This window comes from Sarcophilus harrisii, chromosome 5 (assembly GCF_902635505.1).
Source record: "Sarcophilus harrisii chromosome 5, mSarHar1.11, whole genome shotgun sequence".
Classification (NCBI taxonomy): domain Eukaryota; kingdom Metazoa; phylum Chordata; class Mammalia; order Dasyuromorphia; family Dasyuridae; genus Sarcophilus; species Sarcophilus harrisii.
The window spans coordinates 98,718,296-98,741,538 of NC_045430.1; the positions used below are offsets into that span (position 1 = coordinate 98,718,296).

The 23,243-nt window shown below is 32.6% G+C and overlaps 1 protein-coding gene across 7 annotated transcripts in view; it reads right to left on the bottom strand.

Moving 5' to 3' along the window:
* The window catches only part of CAPRIN2 (caprin family member 2), a 109,196-nt gene that overhangs the window by 79,346 nt on the left and 6,607 nt on the right, over positions 1 to 23,243 (bottom strand). For all 7 annotated transcript variants that reach the window (XM_031938122.1, XM_031938119.1, XM_031938120.1 and 4 more), the window contains 4 exons: positions 19,060 to 19,146; positions 15,570 to 15,808; positions 13,981 to 14,063; positions 8,320 to 8,484 (listed from right to left, as the gene is read on the bottom strand). In XM_031938122.1, the coding sequence (XP_031793982.1) occupies positions 8,320 to 8,484; positions 13,981 to 14,063; positions 15,570 to 15,808; positions 19,060 to 19,146 (574 nt within the window). The remainder of the gene's footprint in view (positions 1 to 8,319; positions 8,485 to 13,980; positions 14,064 to 15,569; positions 15,809 to 19,059; positions 19,147 to 23,243) is intronic.

The following is a 23,243-nucleotide window of genomic DNA, read 5'->3' on the forward strand; positions in this document are numbered from 1 at the left end:
ATAAAAAGCTATAATAATTTTTAAAAAAAGAACTGTGTCAAATTTGTAAGAATACAAATCATTACCCAATTGATCAAAGGACATGAACAGACAATTTTCAGATGAAGAAAGTAAAAGCCATCTATAGTCAGAGGAAAAAAATACTCTAAATCACTATTGATTAGAGAAATGTAATTAAAACAACTCTGAAATACCACCTTACAGCTATCAGATTGGCTAAAATGACAGGAAAAAGATAATGATAAATATTGGAGGAGACGTAGGAAAACTAAGAAACTAATGCATTGTTGATAGAGTTGTGAACTGAGCCAATCACTCTGGAGAGCAATTTGGAAGTATGCCCAAATGTCTATCAAATTGTGCATACTCTGATCTAACAGTGTCTCTACTGGGTCTTTATCCCAAAGAGATCATAAAAGATGGAAAAGGACCCACATATGCAAAAATGTTTACAGCAGTCTTTTTTTGTAGTGGAAAGAAACTAGAAATTGAGTGAACGCCCATCAGTTGGAGAATAGCTGAAAAGGTTTTAGTATATGAATGTAAAGAAATATTGTTCTGTAAAAAATAATGAACAATCTGATTTTAGAAAAATCTGGAAAGATTTACATGAACAGATATTGAGTGAAAGAAGCAGAACCAGGAATACACTATACACAGTAAAAACAAGATTCTGTGATGATCAACTCTGACAAACTCTGAATCTGACAGACTCAACAGTTCAGTGATCCAAGGGAATCCCAATAAACTTTGGATGGATAAAAAACCCATCCGCATCCAGAGAGTTCTCTATGGAGACTGAATGTATGTAAATCAACATATGCTATGCTCACTTTTTTTTTTCCTTTTCTTTCTGATTTTTTTCCCTTTTGTTCTTTTTTCTCTCCCAACATAATTCATAAGGAAATATGTGGGAAAAAAAAACACGAATGTACATGTATAAAACAAAAAAAGTTGTCTTTACATGTAACTGGGGGAAAATTAAATAAAAAAGTATGGCACTGAGTTTGGATGTTAATGATAAAAAAGGAAAAGAACACAACACTGCCTGAATTAACAGAGAATTCACCTTTTCAATAAAAAAGCTCATTATCTACGTCAAATAAGAATTGTACTTTTAATTTGATCAATACATTAAGTTAGAGGAAAATGATTTCCACAGATGCATTAAAAAACTTTCATAAAATATAATATTCATTTGTATTAAAAATCTGAAAAAGCACAGGCATGCAAGGACTCCATATCAATATGATCAAAAAGCATATATTTAAAACCAAGAGCTAGTGCTATTCATAGCAGAGAAACATTAGAAATTTTCTTAATGTGAGATAAAGCATTTGGCACCCCTCCACTTGAAATTATTTGACAAAGATTCTGCCAATAGTAGCCACATTAGAGATTGAATATAAATCAAAATGGTATGTTCACCTCTTTTTTCTGTGTTGGGTTTTTTTTTTTCTCTCCCATGGTTTTTTCCCTTTTGGTCTATTTTTTTTCTCCCAACATGATTCATAGAATAATATGTATTAAAGATAAATGTTTTTAATTTAATTTAAAAATAACAATAATAAAAAAGAAGGGCAAGGCCAAAGAATTTTCAAATTACTGAACAATTGTGCTCACTTCACATATCAGCAAAAGATTCTACAATTAAGGATTCAGCAACACATGAACAAAGAATTACTAGAGATTTTGGTTTTTGAAGAGGCTAAACTGTCAATATTCACTGGATTATGGAGAAAGTAATAAGAGTGGCAGAAGTAAAAAAATAAAAATCTACCTTTGCTTCATTGGCTACACTAAAGCCTTTGATTGTGTGGATGACAACAAAATGTGGCAAGTCCTCAAAGAGATGGGACTTTTTGAAGGCTCCATTTTTTAAAACAGATATAATTCCTATTGGCTATGATGGTACAAATTCCATCGGCCTGAATAAGGCACCCAAATGTGGTGCCTAGACTCAAGAAAAAATGAAATATATGAATGAAGAGAGTGTCTGTTACGGGAAATGGATTTGGAATACCAACATTGCAATACAAACTATGCAGACTGAAGAATAAATCTACAAGTACTGGTGATAATTTTACATAAAACTGTGGACTAGCTACTATGTTTTTTTTCCCCAATTTTATTTTATTTGAAGAAACAGAATAAGCAAAATGAAAACAGAAAAGCACAAAACAAAATGAAATAAAAGAGAACATTATCATGTGCCCAGCAGAACATCAAGGAAGAATCAAAATACATAACAACTAATACCAATTTAAGAAGTATATATATTTAGTAGAAGAAATTATATTCACAAGTATCCATCTTTTCTTTACTTCCTTGTAAATTGTTCTTTTGTTTTCTGATGCGCAACTTATTTACTTTATTCTTTTCCTCCTTTTTATTCTCTCCACTCCCAATTAGACTACAGTTAAGTAAGGATATATTAATATATACATATGTAGATATACATACACACATACATACCCAGACTCACATACACCACATACATACGTCTTCCTATCCCTGCGTCTCATTAAATTCTGCTCCACAACTGAGATTACTATTACTTTAATACTATGTAAAAAAAACATGAACTGGCAAAGAAGAAAACACCCCACCCTTAAAATGTACTTTGGGAACAGGGAAGAGTAGGATTCATCTTCAGAGGAGGATATTTTAGTATTTTTTTTAAAAAAAGTTTTTACTCTAAACAGTAATGTAAAATGGTTCCCTGCCCAGAGAGAATTTATAGAACTCAAAAAAGAATTCAAAAATCAAATGAAAGGCATTGAAGAAAAACTAAAGAAAAAAAATTAAAACCATCCAAGAAAAATAAGCTTATAAAAAAAAAGTTAATCAATTAGAAAAAGAGGTACATTGTCTCAAAGATGAAAATAACTTTTTGAAAATTAGAATCAAGCAAAGAAAAGCCAGTGAAGGTATGAGAGACCAAGAGTTTGTAAAGAATGAGAAAAGAGAACAGAATGTGAAAGAAAATTTAACATATAAGAGCCAATATCAAAGAGCAATTTTAAGGAACTCAATAAGGACCAACTGTTCAAACTTGAACAAGTTGTTTATGGTTTTTTTTTTTCTACATGGGAAATGTATACTTTATGTTTAAGATTTACATCAACAATAGGAAAAGCTCAAAAGAAAGATTAGCAGAGTAAAGGTAAAAAATAGTAATCATGTTATACAAATGAGGGGTGAAGAAGGAAGAATAGACACAGAGGCATTAGAGGGGAGAGGAGGGCTGATAATTCTGAAAACCTACTCATATTGGCAATGAGTTCAATAAGCAAATTACTACATATATAACATGAAGGGTATAGCATCCTTCAAAATCTATAAAGAAATAAGGGGAGGAAGATAGGTGGATGGGGAAGCAAAGGGTGAAGGAAGAAGACAAGGGAGGGAATCCCTGAATGGGGGGAGATTAAGTAATAGTAAGACCACATACTATTTGAAACAAAACAAAAATTATACCCCATCTTCTCAAAATCATCCCTAAATAAAAGCTAATAAAAGTTGTTCCTCCCTTCTTACTCAATCCCTCAAAATCCCCTATTCAGATGTTTAATTTGCTCTATGACTGAGAATATGAATGAATGATGGAAGAACTGTTTTATTGATACAGAACCATATTCACAAAAGGTGTTAGGTTGTCTCCTTGTCTCCTGAGAAATCTGTGCACAGGTCAAGAAGCAACAGTTAGAACTGAACATGGACCAAGTAACTGGTGAAGGAGATTGCAGAAGGAGTGTGACAACGCTGTGAATTGTTACTTTATTTAGCCCGTATGCAGAATACATCAGGGGAAATCCCAAACTGGATGAAACAAAAGCTGAAATTAAGGTTGCTGGGAAACATATCAATAATTTCAGATATGAAGATAATACCATTCTGATAACAGAAAGGATGAGGGTGAAAGAGTAAAGTATAAAAATTGTCTTGAAGCTTAATATTAAAGAAAAAAAATAATATCATGGCAACTGGCCATTAATTCCTGTGAAACAGAGGAAGAAGAAATGGAAGAAGTGTCAGATTTTATATTCTTAGGCTTAAAGATTACCATAAATGGTTACTACAGTCATAAAATTAAAAGATCCTTGCTCCTTAAAAAAATCATGACAAATATGGACATACTAAAAAGCAGAAGAACTAACAAAGATCTATATAAGTCATAGTTTTCCAGTAGTAATATATATATGTTTGTGAGAATGGGATTATAAGGAAAGCTGAGTGTCAGAGAATCAACTCAAAGACCCTGATGTTGGGAAAGATTGAAGCAAAAGAAGATGAAGACAGCAGAGGATGAGATGGACAAATAGTATCATGGAAGCAACAACCATGAATTTGGGTAGAGTTTGGAAAATAGTGAAGGACAGAGATACGTTGCAAGCAATTGTCACAGAGTGAGCCCTTACAAAAACCCAATTTCTCAGATAAAGATCTCATTCCATAAATGTACAGGGAATGGAGCCAAATTTCTAATAAAAGCCATTCTCCATTGGGAAAGAACAGTTTTCTGAGGAAGAAAGCAAAGTTAACAATACTCATGAAAAAAATCACTATTGATTAAATAAATGAAATTTTAAAAAACTCTGAGGTACCACCTTACAAATCCTCAGATTGGCTAAGATAACAGAAAAGAAAAATGATAAATGCTGAAAGGGATATGCAAAAAAAAATTGATATACTAGTGCATGGTTGGTAGAGCTGTGAACAAGTTAATTATTGTAGAGAGAAATTTGGAATTAGGACTATAAAACTATGCAGACCCTCTGACCCAGCAATATCAATACTTAGGTCTGCACTTCCAAAAAGATGAAGGAAAAAAGAAATGGACCAGAAAAATATTTTGTGATGACAAAACACTGAAAACTGAAGGGAATAACATCAGCTGGGGAATGGCTGAACAACTTAAGACTACATAAATTGATGGAATATTATTTATGCTATTAAAAATTATAAAGGGGATGGTTTTTAGAAAAACCTGGAAGACTCATATGAACTTATACAAAGTGAACAGAAGCAGAATAATTTATACAGTAACAGCAATATTGTAAATAATCTGTGAAAGAGTAACTGCAATACAATAATTAATTACAAAAAAATTTATCTACCTCCAAATAGAAAACTGATAGGCTCAGAATACAAAATGAAGCACTTTTTTTTCTAATTTTTTTTTGGAAACATTGAATAAAATGGAAATATGTTTTGCATGACTTCATATGTGTAATGAGTATTGAATGGGAAAGAGAGAATTTAGAACTTAAAATTTAAAAGAAAGAAAAAGGAATGAGGAAGGAAGAAATAAAGGAGAGAAAAAAAGGAAAGAAGGTTGGATCAGGGAATCATCAAGAAAACTGAGATGATTAAGAGTGTAAGATTTTAAGATACAGTATAAATCTACAAGAATCATTAGCACTTCTATATAGTACTAATAAAAATCAGGGAGAAATTAAGAAAACTTCCACAGAAACAACTACAAAATACCATGGATATCTGGGAGTTAACAAAATTAAGATATATAACATCTATATGAAAATAATTATAACATGCTTCACAGAAATAAAGGAGATAAACAACTGGAGAGATTTCACTGCTCATGGTTAAGCTATATCAACACAATAATTGCCGATACTAACTATAATACAGATTCAGTAGTAATTAACATGGAACATATTTTTAAAATTAATTAATTCTGAACTTAAATATTAAAACAACAAAGCATTTCTACATGCTTTTCTGCTACATTTTCACCCAGGAGCTGCTTTTCGGACTACATTTTATACTTTGCCACTGAACACAAGAATCTTAAAGGCTACAAAAGTATTCTGTGTCTGGTCATTTTTGCACTCACTTTGCTGGAAGGGTCCCCCTTTTCCTATTGCCTAGGATCTTCTGACTGGCTTTTTAGAAGTTCTTGGGTAGAATAAGGCATTTGCTACAATCTTTCACTGAATTTCTTTATTCTTACATAGTCGAGTAAGAACTTAAAGCTTTTACTGAAATAGATATGTGGAAGCAGATATACAGATGGAGATGTATCAGTAGTGCAGTGAAATAATACAGCTCTTCTTGGATTTCAGTTAGAAACTACACAATAAATGTGACTAAATTATCTATCCTCTTTGTCTCAGTAATCCCATATAGTCCAAAGAATTAAAATAGAACACACATATGTATATAGCAGCTAAATGGCACAGTAAGAGAGAACTGGATTAGAATCAAGGAAAACTCATCTGAGTTCAAATACAGCTCAGATACCAAACTGGTCGTGTGACCCTGAGAAAATAATTTAACTCTGTTTGCTTCAGTTCCTTATCTTTAAAATGAGCTGGAGAAGGAAACTATCTTTACCAAGAAAACTCCAAATGTGGTCATGAAAAGTCAGATAGGACAGAAGTAATAGAATATATACATGTACAACAAAATATTCACAGCAACATATTTTTGTGGTAGCCAAATACTGGAAACAAATAAGTGTCTATGAACCCCAGGAGAAAGGATGAAAAAAACTATGTAAATGTATAGAATATTCTTGTCTGACAATAAGTGATCAATATACAAAAAGAAAGGGGTAACATCATTGCATAATAGATAGAGCAACAGCCCTGGAGTCAGAGTTCAAATCCAGTTTCAGACACATCACATTTACTGTGTGTCCTGGGCAAGTCACTTAACCTCAATTGCACCACAGAAAAAAAAGAAAGGAAAAAAATATATAAGAAAAGATTTTTATTAGTTGATACAGAGGGAAATAGGCAAATCCAAGAGGAAAGACATAAAGATTTAAAAATGAAAACAAGTTGAACTCAGTAATGGAAACCTTCCCCCCCTCCAAAAAAAAAAAAGCCTGGAAAACATTCTTTAAATAGCTTCCTTGTGGGAATAATATATATATATATATATATATATATATATATATATATATATATATATATAGAGAGAGAGAGAGAGAGAGAGAGAGAGAGAGAGAGAGAGAGAGAGAGGGGTAGACAAGATTTCTATATTGGATGTTTTTGCTTATTTTTCTTTGTCACAAGAGAAGGTTCAACTTGAAACAGGTGTTGGGAAATAACTGACATAAAGACAGAAATAACAATGAAATTTTTTTAAAGTACCAAAATAATTTATATAGGTCCAAACTATATAGTTCCAAAGAAATAAAAAGCAAAAAGTGAACAAAGCAAAAATATAATAAGAAAAATTATTTAAATAGTGATAATTTAAAGATTACTAAATTTATGTTTTCCAAATCTATTTTCTTAGTAGTAAAGTAATGAAATGCTACATTTTAAGCATTTAGAGTATTATTTAAAATGCTTTTTGTTATCCAGAACTCAAGAATATTACACTACTCCTATGAGAAATATGAATAGTCAAAAAGAAGTCATAGGATGAATTGTAACTCATGAGTAGGAATGAAGTGGATAATGATTAACAGAAATTATACTGTATAATTTTGCCAGATTGTTTTAAACAGAGTAGTCATTTACATACATATAATCTGAAAATTAAGAATGTATTTATGAAAAAATAAATCTGAATACAAATTGAGACCTTCCAAATAAAAATTTTTATAATACATTTTTTATAAATTTATAAATAAAAAAATTTATAATAAACAAAACACATCACACTAAATTTAAGTGTGCAAATTTTGTTATATTTTTAATAAAGATTTGCTTGGTGGTTTATTTTTTTAATTAAGAGATGTATACCTATACTTCAACAACAATACTATATGATGATCAATTCTGATGGACGTGGTCCTCTTCAACAATGAGATGAACCAAATCAGTTCCAATACAGCAGTAATGAATTGAACCAGCTACATCAGAGAAGGAACTCTGGGAAATGAGTATGAACCACTATATAGAATTCCCAATCCCCATTTTTGTCCACTTGCATTTTTGATTTCCTTCACACATTAATTGTATACTATTTCAAAATCCGATTCTTTTTGTTCAGCAAAATAAACTGTATGGACATGTATACATATATTGTATTTAACATATATTTTAATATATATATAACATGTATTGGTCAACCTGCCATCTCAGGGAGGGGGTGGGGGGAAGGAGGGGAAAAACTGTAACAAAAGATTTTGCAACTGTAAATGCAGAAAAAATTACCCATGCATATATCTTGTAAATAAAAAGCTATTTAAAGAGAGGGGAGGAGGGAGGTGTAAACTTTTTAGATGTACTCCTACTTTGCAGGAGATAGAATTATCCCATTTTAACAAATACATACAAGTGGTTTAAGAAGATGACGACTAACAGAGAATCAAAAATTCTACTATTCATATCAAACCTGATTCTTTAGCAGATTCTGTCTGTGATAACTGTTTCTTCTCTGATTTTCCTCGGATTTCTTCATTCAATTCTTTTTTTTGTTTTATAATATTTCGGGGAACTGGAATACTTTCAAAATAGCCAGAGGTCAGCAGTTTAGACAACAGATCCTTCATATGTTTGTCTAAGAAAAAGAGACATTAAGAATTAGGACCCTTAAAACCTTTAATAGTTTGCAAACACCCACTCACACACACCCACACACGTAATATATGCATGCACAACAAAATTTAAAAAACAAAAAAAATTTTACATTAACCCCAGGCACCACAGAAACCCTTTTTTCTTCTATAAGAATAAGATAGACATTAGAAAACAACTAGCTTACCTAAGAATTAGTTTTTATGTCATGCAAAGTTTTATGCACAAATATTTTTATGCCATGCAAACTGGTCTGGCAAATCCTATAAAAGCATGGACCAACTTAAGGGTTTCTACTGAGTTCATTATTAAACTGGAATCTAAGCAAAGCCATGACAATTTTTTCCCTCTAAACTCTTACCCAAAGTCATCAATCAACCATCTATAATGGGCCAGGCAATCAAAATACGAAAACAAAAACACAACAGGCTCTACTCTCAAAGAACTTATATTTGTATTTAACTATATATTGGCATGTTGTCTCTAAATACAAATATATACATGTATATGCTTTCACATATGGGTAAACTAATAGGGGAGGGAAATAGAAAATCCAGAAAGGCCTCATGCAGAAGATGATAGTAGCTAGTAAAAGATTGGGATGGAGTAGGAAAAAATTTGAAGAAATAGGAATCAATTAGAAAGCTACTGCAGTAATTTAGTAAAATGACGAATAGCATCTAAACTAGAGTGATAGCCATGTGAGTGGAAGAAGACGTTCAAATGATGCTGGAGACCAAAAAACTACAAGTTTTAGCAAATGATTAGATGACGGAGAATGAGGATGACCTTGTGGGTGGAAAGGAAGTTCTCCCTTAATTCTAGCAGCTTCTGAACTTGTCTTTGTTTCAGAATACTTTGAGTTTGAAATAACTACAGGATTTCAATTGGAAACATCCAATAGGTAATTGATGATGGTGGACTGAAGGTCAAGTGACAGATCAGGGAGTAGATAGATATGTCGATGTGGGAGTCATTTATTCACAATAAATGAACCCGTGAGAAAAAAGAAAGTCATTATGTTAAACAGCATATAGAGAAAAAAGAAAAGGATCCAAGACAGACAATTGGGAGAATGTTTAGTTTGTAGGCATGATAAAATGATGATTTGGCAAAAGAGACTAAGGAAGGAGAATGAAGAGAGAACAGAGTGGTCAATGATGAATGCTAAAAAGATGTCAAAGCACAAGGATTCAGAAAACATTAGTAAAGATGGCAATTAAAACATCATTGCTAATTCTGAAGAAAGAAAGCATTTTTCAATTGAATAATGAGGCCAAATGCCAGATATACCAATAGTGGCAATGGAAATATAGATCTAGTTCTCTAAGAAAATTTAGGAGAAAAAAGTTCTGGAAGAAGACAGGGCCCCTGAACTAAGTCGAATGTCATGTCACCTGTTGCCTTCACTCCTGTTCACATGCTACTCAACAAAGCTAGAGAAAAACTCCCAAAGCATACTTGCACCATTACAAATATATGATACATAAATTCAACTGGGCCCTCACTATGCAAGACAATCCTTTCATGCCTCCCCAAACCACTCATAATCCCACTCAACACAGTGGTTTTTCCATATCTTTCCATTCCTAAAGGTGTAATTTAGTGATATTAGCTTCTTTGCTGTTCCTCACAGAGAACCCTTGAGTCATCACCTTAATCAGTACTGACTGTACATTAAGCCTACAATTATCTTCTTCCTCAACTTTACCTCTTGGTTTCCTTCAAGCCCCAGCTAAAACCACATCCCCTATAAGAATTCCCCTTCTATACTATAAATCAACTCCTCTTAATGTTAGCATCCTCTCACTGAGATTATCTATAATTTATCCTATATATCTCTTTGTACATGCATCTGCATATTTTCTCTCCATTGGAACGTAAGCTTCAGGTCAAGTAGTATTTTTTTGGTGAACTTTTTTTCCCCTTTCTTTGTGTTCCTAATGTTCAGCATAGTGCCTTACACACAGTAAACAATACTGTTGACCGATAGCAAAATCAAGCAACAACTTCTTATTATGTTACTTAAGGACCAAAACCCTGAAGTATAGCTAAATCTATAATTTTGCTACCTGAGAAAGACTATCTTTTAAATAAACAAAATGCATTTTAAAATAGTGATTTATAGCTAATAAGCAATATCTCATTTTGTTATATTTCCTGACTATTGCTCCTGACCCCTTCCAGAAGTCCTCTCTCAATATGCAAAAAATGTTATCTGTTTATGAAACTACAATTCTAAAAATGTCAAGTCCTAAGGAGTCACCTGAAGCAAAAAAAAAAAGCTAAATGATTTACCTTCACAAAGTTAATGTGTCCCAAAGCAGGACTTGACCCTAAAATTTTTATCTGAATCCAATTCCAGTGTTCTAACCACATATCACAGCTGTTTCTATCATTCTTAAAGAGATACTGTAACTAAGTATCTAAGATAAACTCAGAAACTATATAAACACAAGTACAAAACAATTCTTACACAAATAAAATCAGACCTAAACAATTGGAGAAATATTGATTGCTCATATGATAGGCAGAACCAATATGATAAAAATGATAATTCTATCTATATTAATTTACTTATTTAATGCCTTACCAATGAAATTATCAAAAATTTTTTATATAAGAAAACAATAACAAAATCCATCTGATAGAATAAAAAGTCAAGAATGCCATGGGAATCAATTTTTTTAAAAAAATGAAGGAAAAGGGCCTAGCAGCACAAGTTTTCAAACTATATTACAAAGCAATAATCACCCAAAGAATAGTATTTTCACCTTTTTATTTATTGGTTTGCTTGCTTTTTGTGATTTTTTCCCCCCTTTTTGTCTGATTTTTCTTGCACAATATGACAAATATGAAAATATGCTTAAAGAATTATTTAACCTATTGATATGTTATCAAAGGTTAGGTTAGGAAGGAGGGAGAAAAATCTGGAATACAAAGTCTTACAAAAATGAATGTTGAAAACTATCTTTACAAGTATTTGGGGAAAAAATATTGAAAATAAAATACATTTTTAAAAATCATCAAAACAATTTGGTACTAAGAAATAGCGTTGTGGACTAGTAGAATAGATTAGGCACATAATAAATACATTAATAAGCAACCACAGTAATCTAGTCTTTGATAAATACAAAGATCTTAACATTTAAAACAAGAAATTACTGAGAAAAATCTCTGGGAAAACTAGAAAGCAGTTTGGTAGAAACTATATATAGTGCAACATCTCATAACACATACCAAGATAAACTTAAAACAGATACATAAAGGGAGATATAATTAAATTAAGAAAACATGGGATATCTTTCCTGTAAAATCTATGGATAAAAACTTAGGACAAAACAAAAGAGAATATTATGAAATGTAAAATGGAGAATTTTGATAACTCCAAATTAAAAAGATTTACAGAGATAAAACCAATGCAACTAATGTTAGAAAGAAAGTAGAAAATTGGAAAATTTTTTTTTTTACAAGTTTCTCTGATAAAGATCTCATTTTTCGAATAAACAGAAAACGGAGTCAAATCTATAAGAACACAAATCATTCAAGAAATTAGTCATATTGCACATATTTAACATATATTTGATTACTTGCTATTGGGGGAGGATTGAGAAAAAATCTGGAACACAAGGTTTTGCAAGGGTGAATGTTCAAAACTTTTTTTGCATGTATTTTAAAAAATAAAAAGTTATTATTATTTTAAAATAATAAACTAGTCATATAGATTTAGTCAGATGAAAAATCTATCACTTTTGATTAGAAAAATGCAAATTGTGCTACTACTGGGCTTATATCCCAAAGAGATCATAAAGAAGGGAAAGGGACCTGTATGTGCACGAATGTTTGTGGCAGCCCTCTTTGTAGTGGCTAGAAACTGGAAACTTGAGTGGATGCCCATCAGTTGGGAGAATGGCTGAATAAATTGTGGTATATGAATATTATGGAATATTGTTGTTCTGTAAGAAATGACCAACAGGATGATTTCAGAAAGGCCTGGAGAGACTTACACGAACTGATGCTGAGTGAAATGAGCAGAACCAGGAGATCATTATATACTTCAACAACAATACTATATGATGACCAGTTCTGATGGACCTGGCCACCCTCAGCAATAAGATCAACCAAATCATTTCCAATGGAGCAGTAATGAACTGAACCAGCTACGCCCAGAGAAAGAACTCTGGGTGATGACTAAAAACCATTACATTGAATTCCCAATCCCTATATTTATGCCCACCTGCATTTTTAATTTCCTTCACAAGCTAATTGCACAATATTTCAGAGTCTGATTCTTTTTGTACAGCAAAATAACGGTTTGGTCATGTATACTTATTGTGTATCTAATTTATATTTTAATATATTTAAAATCTACTGGTCATCCTGCCATCTGGGGGAGGGGATGGGGGGGGTAAGAGGTGAAAAATTGGAACAAGAGGTTTGGCAATTGTTAATGCTGTAAAGTTACCCATGCATATAACCTGTAAATAAAAGGCTATTAAATAAAAAAAAATGCAAATTAAAACAATTGTGAGGTATCACCACATACCTATCAGATCTGGAAATGACAAATGTTGGAGAAGATGTGGACAAACTTGGACACTAATACACTGTTGGTAGAATTATCAACTGATTTTAGATAACAATTTGGAACTATGCCTAAAAGGCTACAAATTAGTACATATCAATCAACTTAGCAATACTTCTATGTGGAACTGAAAGAAATCACAGACAAAAGGAAAAGGATATCCATATACAAAAACAGTTATAGCAGCTCTTTTTGTGATGGCAAAGAATTGGAAATTGAGGAGATGCCCATCAATTGAAGAATGTGTGTGTGTGTGTGTGTGTGTGTGTGTGTGTGTGTGTGTATGTGTGTGTATGATTGTGATGGAATACTATTATGTTATAAGAAATGATGAGCAGGAAGGCTTCAGAAAAACCTGGAAAAATTGACGAACTGATACAAAATAAGAAGAACCAAAATATTGTCCATAGTAAAGGCAATATTATACAATGATCAATTGTGAAAACAATTTGGAAGGACATATAATGAAAAAAGATATCCACCTCCCTCACTAGTACCTAGCACAGAGCAGCTATTTGATTTTTGGAGCAAAAAGACTTTTGAGATATCAAAGGACTTTTCTTCCATTGGTCATTTTTGGTCAAAACACTTTAACTCATTAAGGCAAACATCTCCAGTTCACAGGACAGTAAACTGAAATGCACAAGTCAAACCTAAGGTCTCAGAACTGCAACTAGACTAGAAAAATTTTCAGATTATACTGTTTTACGATTTCAAAGCTTTATAAAATGCTATCCCAACTGATTACAAGTAAGTATATTTGTACTAGACAAGGCATATACATACTGTACTGTGATGGAAGTTCTGATCCTCCCCACATTTTTAACATTTAAGCTCAATACTAAACTATACAGGATAAAATCTGTAGATATCCATTAAGTAGAAAAGACTCACATGTTGTTCCTACTACTGCTTTCTCACTACCTTCTAAGAGGTCCCAGAAGTAGAGTGATGACTGTTCCATTTGGTCTTCAACACTGACAATGAAAAGCAGCAAAAATAAAGCAATGTTAGAAGTATGTTGTGGCATCAACACATGATGAATTTCTGTCCATATATAGTCAAGGTAATTTTGTTTCCGACTGAAAGGGAAAATTAAATTTGAACTGCTAAAGTAGATTAGCCACTTAGATTCCTAATCTCTGGAAGAACCTAATTTAAAAATAAAGAAGCAGCAGCAGTAGCACTCTTTAGGCTAGGGACTTTTGGTTGCCAATATTCATTACATATACTTACAAAAAGGAACTATTAGGGAACAGACAAGCTTAAAATGACAATTTACTGATTTAGTATAGCTAACTCAAGACTACTGATTCAAATAAGGGGAATTAAATGAATTCCATCATTGATTAGATAACAGTTGATATTTTGGCAGACAAAAAGCTTTGTTTAGCCTAAGATAATACATTTACACATTGCCTGAACCCATACTTAGTAGGAAGAAAAGTGAATAAACTTATACTGGTAATGGCATGAGGAGCCAATATGTCCAATTGCAAGAAGTTAAGAATTAATTGAAATTTATTTTTATCAGTGGTTCAGTGATCCAAAGCAATCCCAATAGACTTTGGACAGAAAATGCCATCTGCATCCAGAAAAGGAACTAAGGAAACTGAATGTAAATCAACACATACTATGTTCACTTCTTTTTTCTGTTTTCTTTATCCTTCTCATGGTTTTCCCCCTTTGTTCTAATTTTTCTCTCCCAACATGATTCAAAAAGCAATGCGTATTAAAAATAAATTTACTAGGGAAAAAAAGAAATTTATAGCTTTCATAAAGAAATTTGGATTTCTTAGAAATCAGCTCCAACACAATGAATTTTATACACATTTTAAAAGAATGAAACAAAAATATTACCAAAGTTTACTTTAAAAAAAAAGTAAATAAAGATTATTTGTTCAAAACAAGATGGCAAATATAGAAAATTGGAAGGAATGGTATAATGGGGGGAAAAGGAACAAAAAAATTCACCAAAAACTCGAATTTACAGAAATGTTATTTTTTTGAGCTTTGCTACTAGATAAACTTATTCAGTTTTTACCTATGGGATGATGCCTGAATACCAAATATTTCTCCTTTCTGAAGTTTCCATTATATTGGAACAAGCTTAATTTTGCTTACTTTTATTCAAGAACTGAGAAATAAGGACATAAAAACTCCTGAATAATAAAAAGACCTCATTTTTACCTTAACAAAAAGTTTTTATAATGCATGTTTGAGGATATAGCAGTCTCACATTAAGGTTAGACTTACATTAAGATTCACATTAATGTTAGATCCTCGGACAATTTTTTAAAGAATCAGGGCTACAATACTAGAAGGTGAGAAAAGAACTAGTTCTCAATCCAAATTTACTTCTTCCAAATAATATGGCTCTTAATTACAGGATCTGCTGTTCTTCAAAGCTGTTCCTAATTAATTCCCAAATATCAACAAATTAAAACGAAATGGGTGTCAGAAGAACCTTTCCATTATTGTACCTCAGACTCTCGTTTCTCTCAGGGCATGTGAGCTTTGAAAACTTAATGAGGTAGTCTAGTTCTCTTGAAGGCAAATACATTGCACCATTCAAGCCACCTTTGAAGTCCTCTAGTACATGTTCTTGTGTAAAGTTCTGCAAGACATACTGAACTTGAAATATAGTCCGGAGCTTCTTTTTCTCAGCCTCAAGTTTTATCATGTGCTCTCTTCTCTGAGCCTTCTTCTGGGCTTTCAGGAGCTATTAAAAACAAATTCTTATTAAAATAATCTGCCATTACTACTTCCCACCAGCAATTTTAGACACAGACAACTAGGCTTGTAAGGTTTAGAGCTAAGAAGGACATCAGAAAAATTACACAGTTTTGGAAACGTTGAAAACTATCTTTGCGTGTATTTGGAAAAAACAAAATATTATTAATAAAGAAAAAGGAAAATAAGACTTCAGAGAGCTAGTCCACTCCCTTCATTTTACAGGAAATAAAATGTAATAGCTGAGAGGATTTCATATCATATCTTGACTCCAAATCCAGTGCTTTCCCTACATATTGCTACCTTTATCCTATAAGCTACTGAAATTGTACGATCAAAACATCTAACTCAGAACACCTAAAGATCTCAAATATCATAGGACAACTAAGAAAGTTAATAAGATAGAATATTTAGGCAATTCTAATTATACCAATATATAACTAAATGCTTATTTTTAGCCTTTTATTTTCAAAACATATGCATAGTTTTCAACATTTCCCCTTGCAAAAACTAGGGTTCCAATTTTTTTACCTCCCTTTTCCCCACCCCTGTCCCTTAGAGAGCAGTAATCCAATATATGTTAAACATTTGCACTTTTTGTATACATATTTCCACATTTATCATGCTGCATAAGAAAAATCAGATCACAAAAGGAAAGGAAAAAAGCAAGCAAACAACAACCAAAAGTGACATACACTGAATGTGTGATCTACATTCAGTCCCCACAGTCCTCTCTTTGGATGCAGATGGCTTTCCACATCACAAGTCCATTGAAATTGGCCTGAAGAACCTCACTGTTGAAAAGACCCCATCCATCAGAGTTGATCATCACAGTCTTGTTGCTGTGTACAATGTTCTCTTTTGGTTCTATTCAATTTATTCAGCATCAGTTCATGTAAGTCTCTCCAGGCTTTTCCGAAATCATTCTGCTGATTTTTCTTATAGAACAATAATATTCTATAACATTCATATACTATGACTTATTCAGCTATTTCCCATGGATGGACATCCACTCAATTTCCAGTTCCCTGCCACTACAAAAAGGGCTGCCACAAACATTTTTGCACGTGTAGGTCCTTTTTTCTTTTTTATGATCTCTTTGGAATACAGGCCCAGTAGAGACACTGCTGGATCTAATGGTATGCGCAGTTTAATAGCTCTCTGGGTATAGTTCCATATTGCTCTCAGAATGGTTAATTCAGTTCACAATTCCACCAACAATGTATTAAATGTCCCAGTTATGTTAGTCAATCTGAGAAATGAGTAGTGGACCTCAGAGTTGTCTTAATTTGTATTTCTCTGATCAATTATAACTAAGTGCTTTTAAGTTTGACAAAGAACTAAATTATTATAAACCAGGTACTTTGTAAAGTGCTCTTTTTTTTTGAAGAGATAAAAGTAAAAAGGAGAAACAGTCCTTGTCTTTAAAAGGCTCATATTCTAATAGAGGAGAAGATAAAATTGGAAAATATAAGATAAATATAGAATAAATGGAAGGAAGGAAGGTATTAGTGGGTTAGGGGAGGGTGGTCTGAAGGAAGTAGTAATTGAGCCAAATCCTAAAGGAAGCCAAAGACTCTAGGAGATGAATGAGAAAGGAAATAGGAAATGTAAATATTAAAATGCAGAAAAAAATTGAGACAAAACTAAGTCAAATTACACAAGGTTACCTAGTTAGTTTTAGAATCGGAACTGAGTTTCCTCTTTCCTAGACACACTAGTCTATCATCTACCATGAGGAAAATCAATGAAATATAAAGTTTAACCTTAAAAAGATGACCAATATTCTTAACATTTCCTAGTTGTGTGACACTGAACAAGTCACTTAACCCCAACTGCCTCAGCAAAAAAAAAAAAGAAAAAGAAGAATCAAAAAGGTGACCAATTTTTATCAGAATAATTTAAAAGAAAAATTTTATATGTGTGTGAATGTATGTATACATTATAATTCTCAATATATATTTTGCTTTCTACAGCCCATGGAATAAAAAGAATAACAGACAAGTACAAGGAGAAAAAGGATCAAGGTGGGCCACAAAAATAGTTAATTCCAAATAACCAGATGACTTATTTTGCACCAAGACCTACATGAACTTGTACCCCAAGGCAGCATTCCCTAGAATTCTGCACATACACCTCAAACTGTCATATTATATAAGCAAATCACACTAAATAGTAGTTTTACTTTACTTTTCGATTGGTTATTTCACGATACATGATCATCTAATAGAGAAGACCAAAAGGCATATTGGCCAGATATATTTAAATCAACTAACTTTTTGGTCACTGGATGTGCATGATAATAACAGACATAGTCAATATGCCTCAATATACAAGGATAGAAAACTACACTGGTGATTTCATTCATCTAGGAAACTTCCAAGCATATCAACACCCTCTACCAATCCAATTTAACCTTAAAATATTGCCTAGAGCTCTGAGAAGTTAAATGTCTTGCTGGGGGGCTCATGCTGCTGTATAAGTCAGAAATTAGAATCCAAGTCTTTCTGACTTTGAGGCCAACTTTCTATTCACCATACTATCCATTATGCACTTTATTTACAATAATCAGGCCAACATATCATTACAGGACCGGAGAGAAAAAAAAAATCAAGTTTAAAGAAACAAATAAAAAATGTTCAGAATAATCTGACAATGAAACAAGTGATGTTACTTGTTCAGGGTGAAAAACTCAAACATCTTGCAGAAAGAAACAAGTATAACGATTTCTAGTTTGCACCTAATCAAATGTGTATGATATAACAAGTGAAAATTATTGTGAAATTAACTTACAAGTAAGTTATACCATTCACCATTAGTCAAAACAGAAACAAAACTTTTAACAGGAAACAAATTAAAATTTTACTGTAAGAATTGAAAACTAAATAGATGCTACTAACTGAGGAATATCTCAACAAATGATGGCTGCATTCCATGGAGGTAATAGAAAATGATTTCATAAGATGAATATGAAGAATTTAGAGAAGATTTATATGAAATGAGGTTGAGTAAAGTAAAAAGAATCAGAAAATTTTATGCAATTATTATAATAATAAAAAAAATAGAAAATCAAGAGTTAAACCCAACACTATTCAATTATATCAGGCTTTCTCTCAGAGAAGAGTTCAGAAAAAGCACCATCTTTGTAGATGTAAGGATTAAAGTCTATGGAATATTGCATATACTACTGATCTTAAGTTATCCTGCTCAAATTATATTGCTTTTCTTCAAACTACTTACATCATGGCTGAGTCCAGAAAAAGTTTTTTGAAGCTCCTTGGCAAATTCCAAGTTATGTAATACTTCTTCATACTTTTCTACTGCTTCCTGTAAAACAATTTAAAAGCAAACACTTAACATGCACGCATCTATGTTAAGGTAAGAGTGCTCTACAATTAGAGAAGGGAAAGAGGGAAAAATTGCGTGGGGGGTGGAGGGTGGGGCGTGCGCGCGTACTTGTAACAAAGGGCAGCAATTCAAAATTCAAAGAGCTATTCATTATTATTCTACATGGGCTAATATCTTGAAATCTGAGTTTTTGACACTCCTACTAAGTGTGAGATCAAACTGACTCATAACATACTCTCTTCTACATGTACATTTTTAAAATTATGACATTAATTCAATAACTGTCTCATTCCAAAATACAGTAGCATTTTTAAAAAAGTTCATTAGGAACCATTTATCTACTGTTCTAATACCTAATACTTAAAACACAGAATATTCTCTTCTTAATAATCTAGATCTGAACCAGGACAATATATATTCAATATTCCAACTATTTTGTAAACAAAATATGTAAAAAAAAATCCCAAAGAGAAAACATGAGGTTCATTAATGAATTTAAATGCCAACAAGTATTTATTAAGCCACTGTATTAGGGCAGAGAGGATACAAGTACAAAGATGCAACAATTCCTACTGGAAAGAGATTCTAATGAAGGAGATGACAAGTACATATACAAATACAGTGTAAACATAAAGTGATTATTTACAAAGTAGTTAAAGAGAAGGCAGGTAGAGAGGACATTAGTAGTTGACAGGGGAAGGGAATCTGAATAGGCTAATTATATACTTCATGCATAAGATGGGGAACTGTATCTTAAAAGTAAGAGGTAGAAATGAAAAGGAACTATATTCTAATGATAGGGGATGTCTAGTGAAAAGGCAAAGAGAAAGGAAATGGTATCCTGTATGAAGAACAAAGAGGTCAGTTTGGCAGAAATCAAAGAGTGGGGGAAGGAAATAATAATTTGGCAATAGGTTTTTAAAAGCTAAACAGACAACTTGATATTTGATATTAAGAAGCAATAGGAAGTCATGGTTACTAGTTGAATGGAAGAGTCATGCGCTTTAGAAAAATTACTTTGGCAACAGTCTGCAGGATGGAACAGAGTGGGAAGAAACCTGAAGCATGGAGATCCATCACAAGGTTGTTGAAATAATCGAGATTATTGGTGGACAAAAGGAGTCTGAAGTGATAGGCAATTTACATTACTTAAATAGGTTCAAAATGCAAGTGAGATCTAATTTAGCCATTATTTTCATTTTAAGAGATCAATTCTGTTAAGTCATAAAGTATCTTTCCCACAACAAAAAAATTTCCATTAGACCAGTCATGCAGCAGAACTTGGGGCAAATTTGGATGTTAAATAATTTCTCCAAGGTCCATAGTTTAATGTTACAATTGTCAACACTAGAAAAAATCCAAGTTTTCTGACTTTAATGCTGTTTCAACATGGTACATGATCATAGTAACTCCTTTAAATATTTTAAATTATTCAAAGTATTTCTGCAAAGGAAAGAAAATGACCAAGTACAAGATACTTCGGTGATATTTACTAGTTAGAATATTCCATTCAAAAAGATTTGAATATCTGATTTTCTAAAATATGGGAAAACTGACATACTAATACATTGTTGGTAAAATTGTGAAATGATCCAACCATTCTGAAAAGCAATTTGGAACTCTTCCCAAAGGGCTATTAAACTGTGCATACCCTTTGACCCAGCAGTGCTACTACTGGATCTGCATCCCAAAGAAATCATAAAAAAGGAAAAAGGACCCACATCTGCAAAAATGTTTGTAACAGCCCTTTTTGTGGTGGCAAAGAATTGGAAATAGAGTAGTTGCCCATCAATTAGGGAATGGCTGAATATGTTATGGTATATGAATGTAATGGAATACTACTGTTCTATAAAAAATGATGAATAAGCTGATTTCAGAAAAGCCTGGAAAGATTTACATGACTATATATGCCGAGTAAAACAAGTAGAACAAGAAAAACATTGTACACAATAACATCGATTGTGCAAAGATCAACTATGATAGACTTAATTCTTCTTAGCAGTTCAGTAATCCACGGCACACACAAACTTTGGATGGATAATACAATCTGCATCCAGATAGAGAACTATGGAGACTGAATGTAAATCAACACATGCTATGTTCATTTTTTTCCTTGCCTTTTTTCTTCTTTTTTTTTTCCTCATGGTTTTTATCTTTTGTTCTGATTTTTCTCTCTCAACATGATTCATATGAAAATATGTAAAAATTTAGTTTTATATATATATATATTTATATATATATATTTTTTAGTTTGTTGCATGGATAACTAAAAAAATGTTGTTTTACATGTAACTGGGGAAAATTAAAATGAAAAAAATTTTAAATACAATGAATTCACATTAAGTTAAAGCCAACAAGATAAATCCAACAAGAAACATTGGAAAGCATTGAGCAGTGCCTGACACAAAGTAGGTACTATAAAAATTAGTTATTATTATCAACCTTTCCCCCCCCCCCAAGGAATATATTTCATATTACAGAGGGGCCATTTGGTTCAAATTTAAAATTTTAGGTCACATAAACTAGAGACAAAAGGGTTAGAGTTTTAAAAGCTTTAAAGTTGAACCAACTCACCAATTCTGCAGTTAGAAAAACTAAGGCCCAGAAAAAAAAAAGAAAGAAAAAGAAAAGCAAAAGCACAGCCAAGAGTTTATTTCTTAACTCTAATTCTACAAAAGTTCTAATTATAGAAAGGTTGGGTGCCTTGGCCTTTGAGGCAGAGTGAGTGGACCCTGGAAGAAAAGAGATAAGGGTAAGAGACAGGGGACGGCAAAGAATGGAGGCAAGACAAGACACCTGATCAAACCTCGTTTTAATGAGTGCAATAGTACAGGTATTTATAGCAATAGGAAAGGAAGCAGGGTCACGAAAACTCAGTACAGGGTGGGGGTCCTAGACAATGGATTGGTTTCCTGCCAAAGGATGAGTTGACCAGGTATCTTTGCTCACATAGGAAGCTCCAGGATGTGATTAGAATGTGCCTAGATGTCTACCTACTCAAGGTTAAAGCAGTCTTAGGAATGTGGCCTTATCACCTGTAAATTAGTGCTGGCTCCCCACAGTTGGGGACCTTGCAAGATACCCTAAAAGAATCGACTACAAATCTCAGCATGAATGAATGTGATATAGTTTCCTCAAAATCCAAGTGTGACCCCCCCCCCCCATCCCTAAAAAGCACAAATCCAACAATGTTATAAGGTAGCAATTTTGGGCTCAATATAAAGGAAAAAAATCTTAATAATGAGTGTTTTCTAATAGTAAAACTAGAGTTTAAATTCAGAATATAAACGGTTTGGAAATACCCTGGAGTTTAAACAAAAAAAGCAGAGAGAAATTACTTTGGCAGAAAGAAGAGCAAATAAAAACCTACTTAGATATGCTAGTGACCTAATAAAGAGAGCAATGCCTTATCTTTACCTAATGCATCTTTGTGAATTTATCAAGACAAAGTTAAAAGACAAAATATCATACATATTCCAAAATTCTTCCTATGGCAGAGCATGCATAAAACAATGTCATTAGGTAATAACACTATAAGAACACTGCAAGGGTAACTAAAGTCATTTGAGCTAAGTCATTGTTCCTCCCTCACTTGCTCTGGTGATGATGTCAAGAGAAAAGAAAAAAATGACTCAGCAAAAACTGCCAAGAAATCCTCTTTGGGGCTTGCTGAATTTGTTTTCTCATGATCTTACCTTTTTGATAAGAGTTGAAGAAAAGAACAAACTTTATTTCAACTGATACTGTGTGGTAGAGCTTCAAATTAAAAGACAAAATTCATTCAACACATTAAGAACATGCAGGGGAAACTTGGCTATTCTCCAAAACTGAGAGGAAGAAAAAGAATTACCTTGAAGCACTTACCTCTCATATTCAACACCCCAAACAGACAGTTACCGACAGAAACCAATAGCAAGTATACTTAAGAAATCTTAGAGATAGGAAGATTCAATGAGACTTTTACTCTACTCAGTATATCTTCATTTCTCTTCCTCTTTCTACAAAATCTTGAGTTCTATCAAATCCAGAAAGCGTTTTACCCCCTAAAAACTAAAGCAGCAATTTTTCTGGAAAAT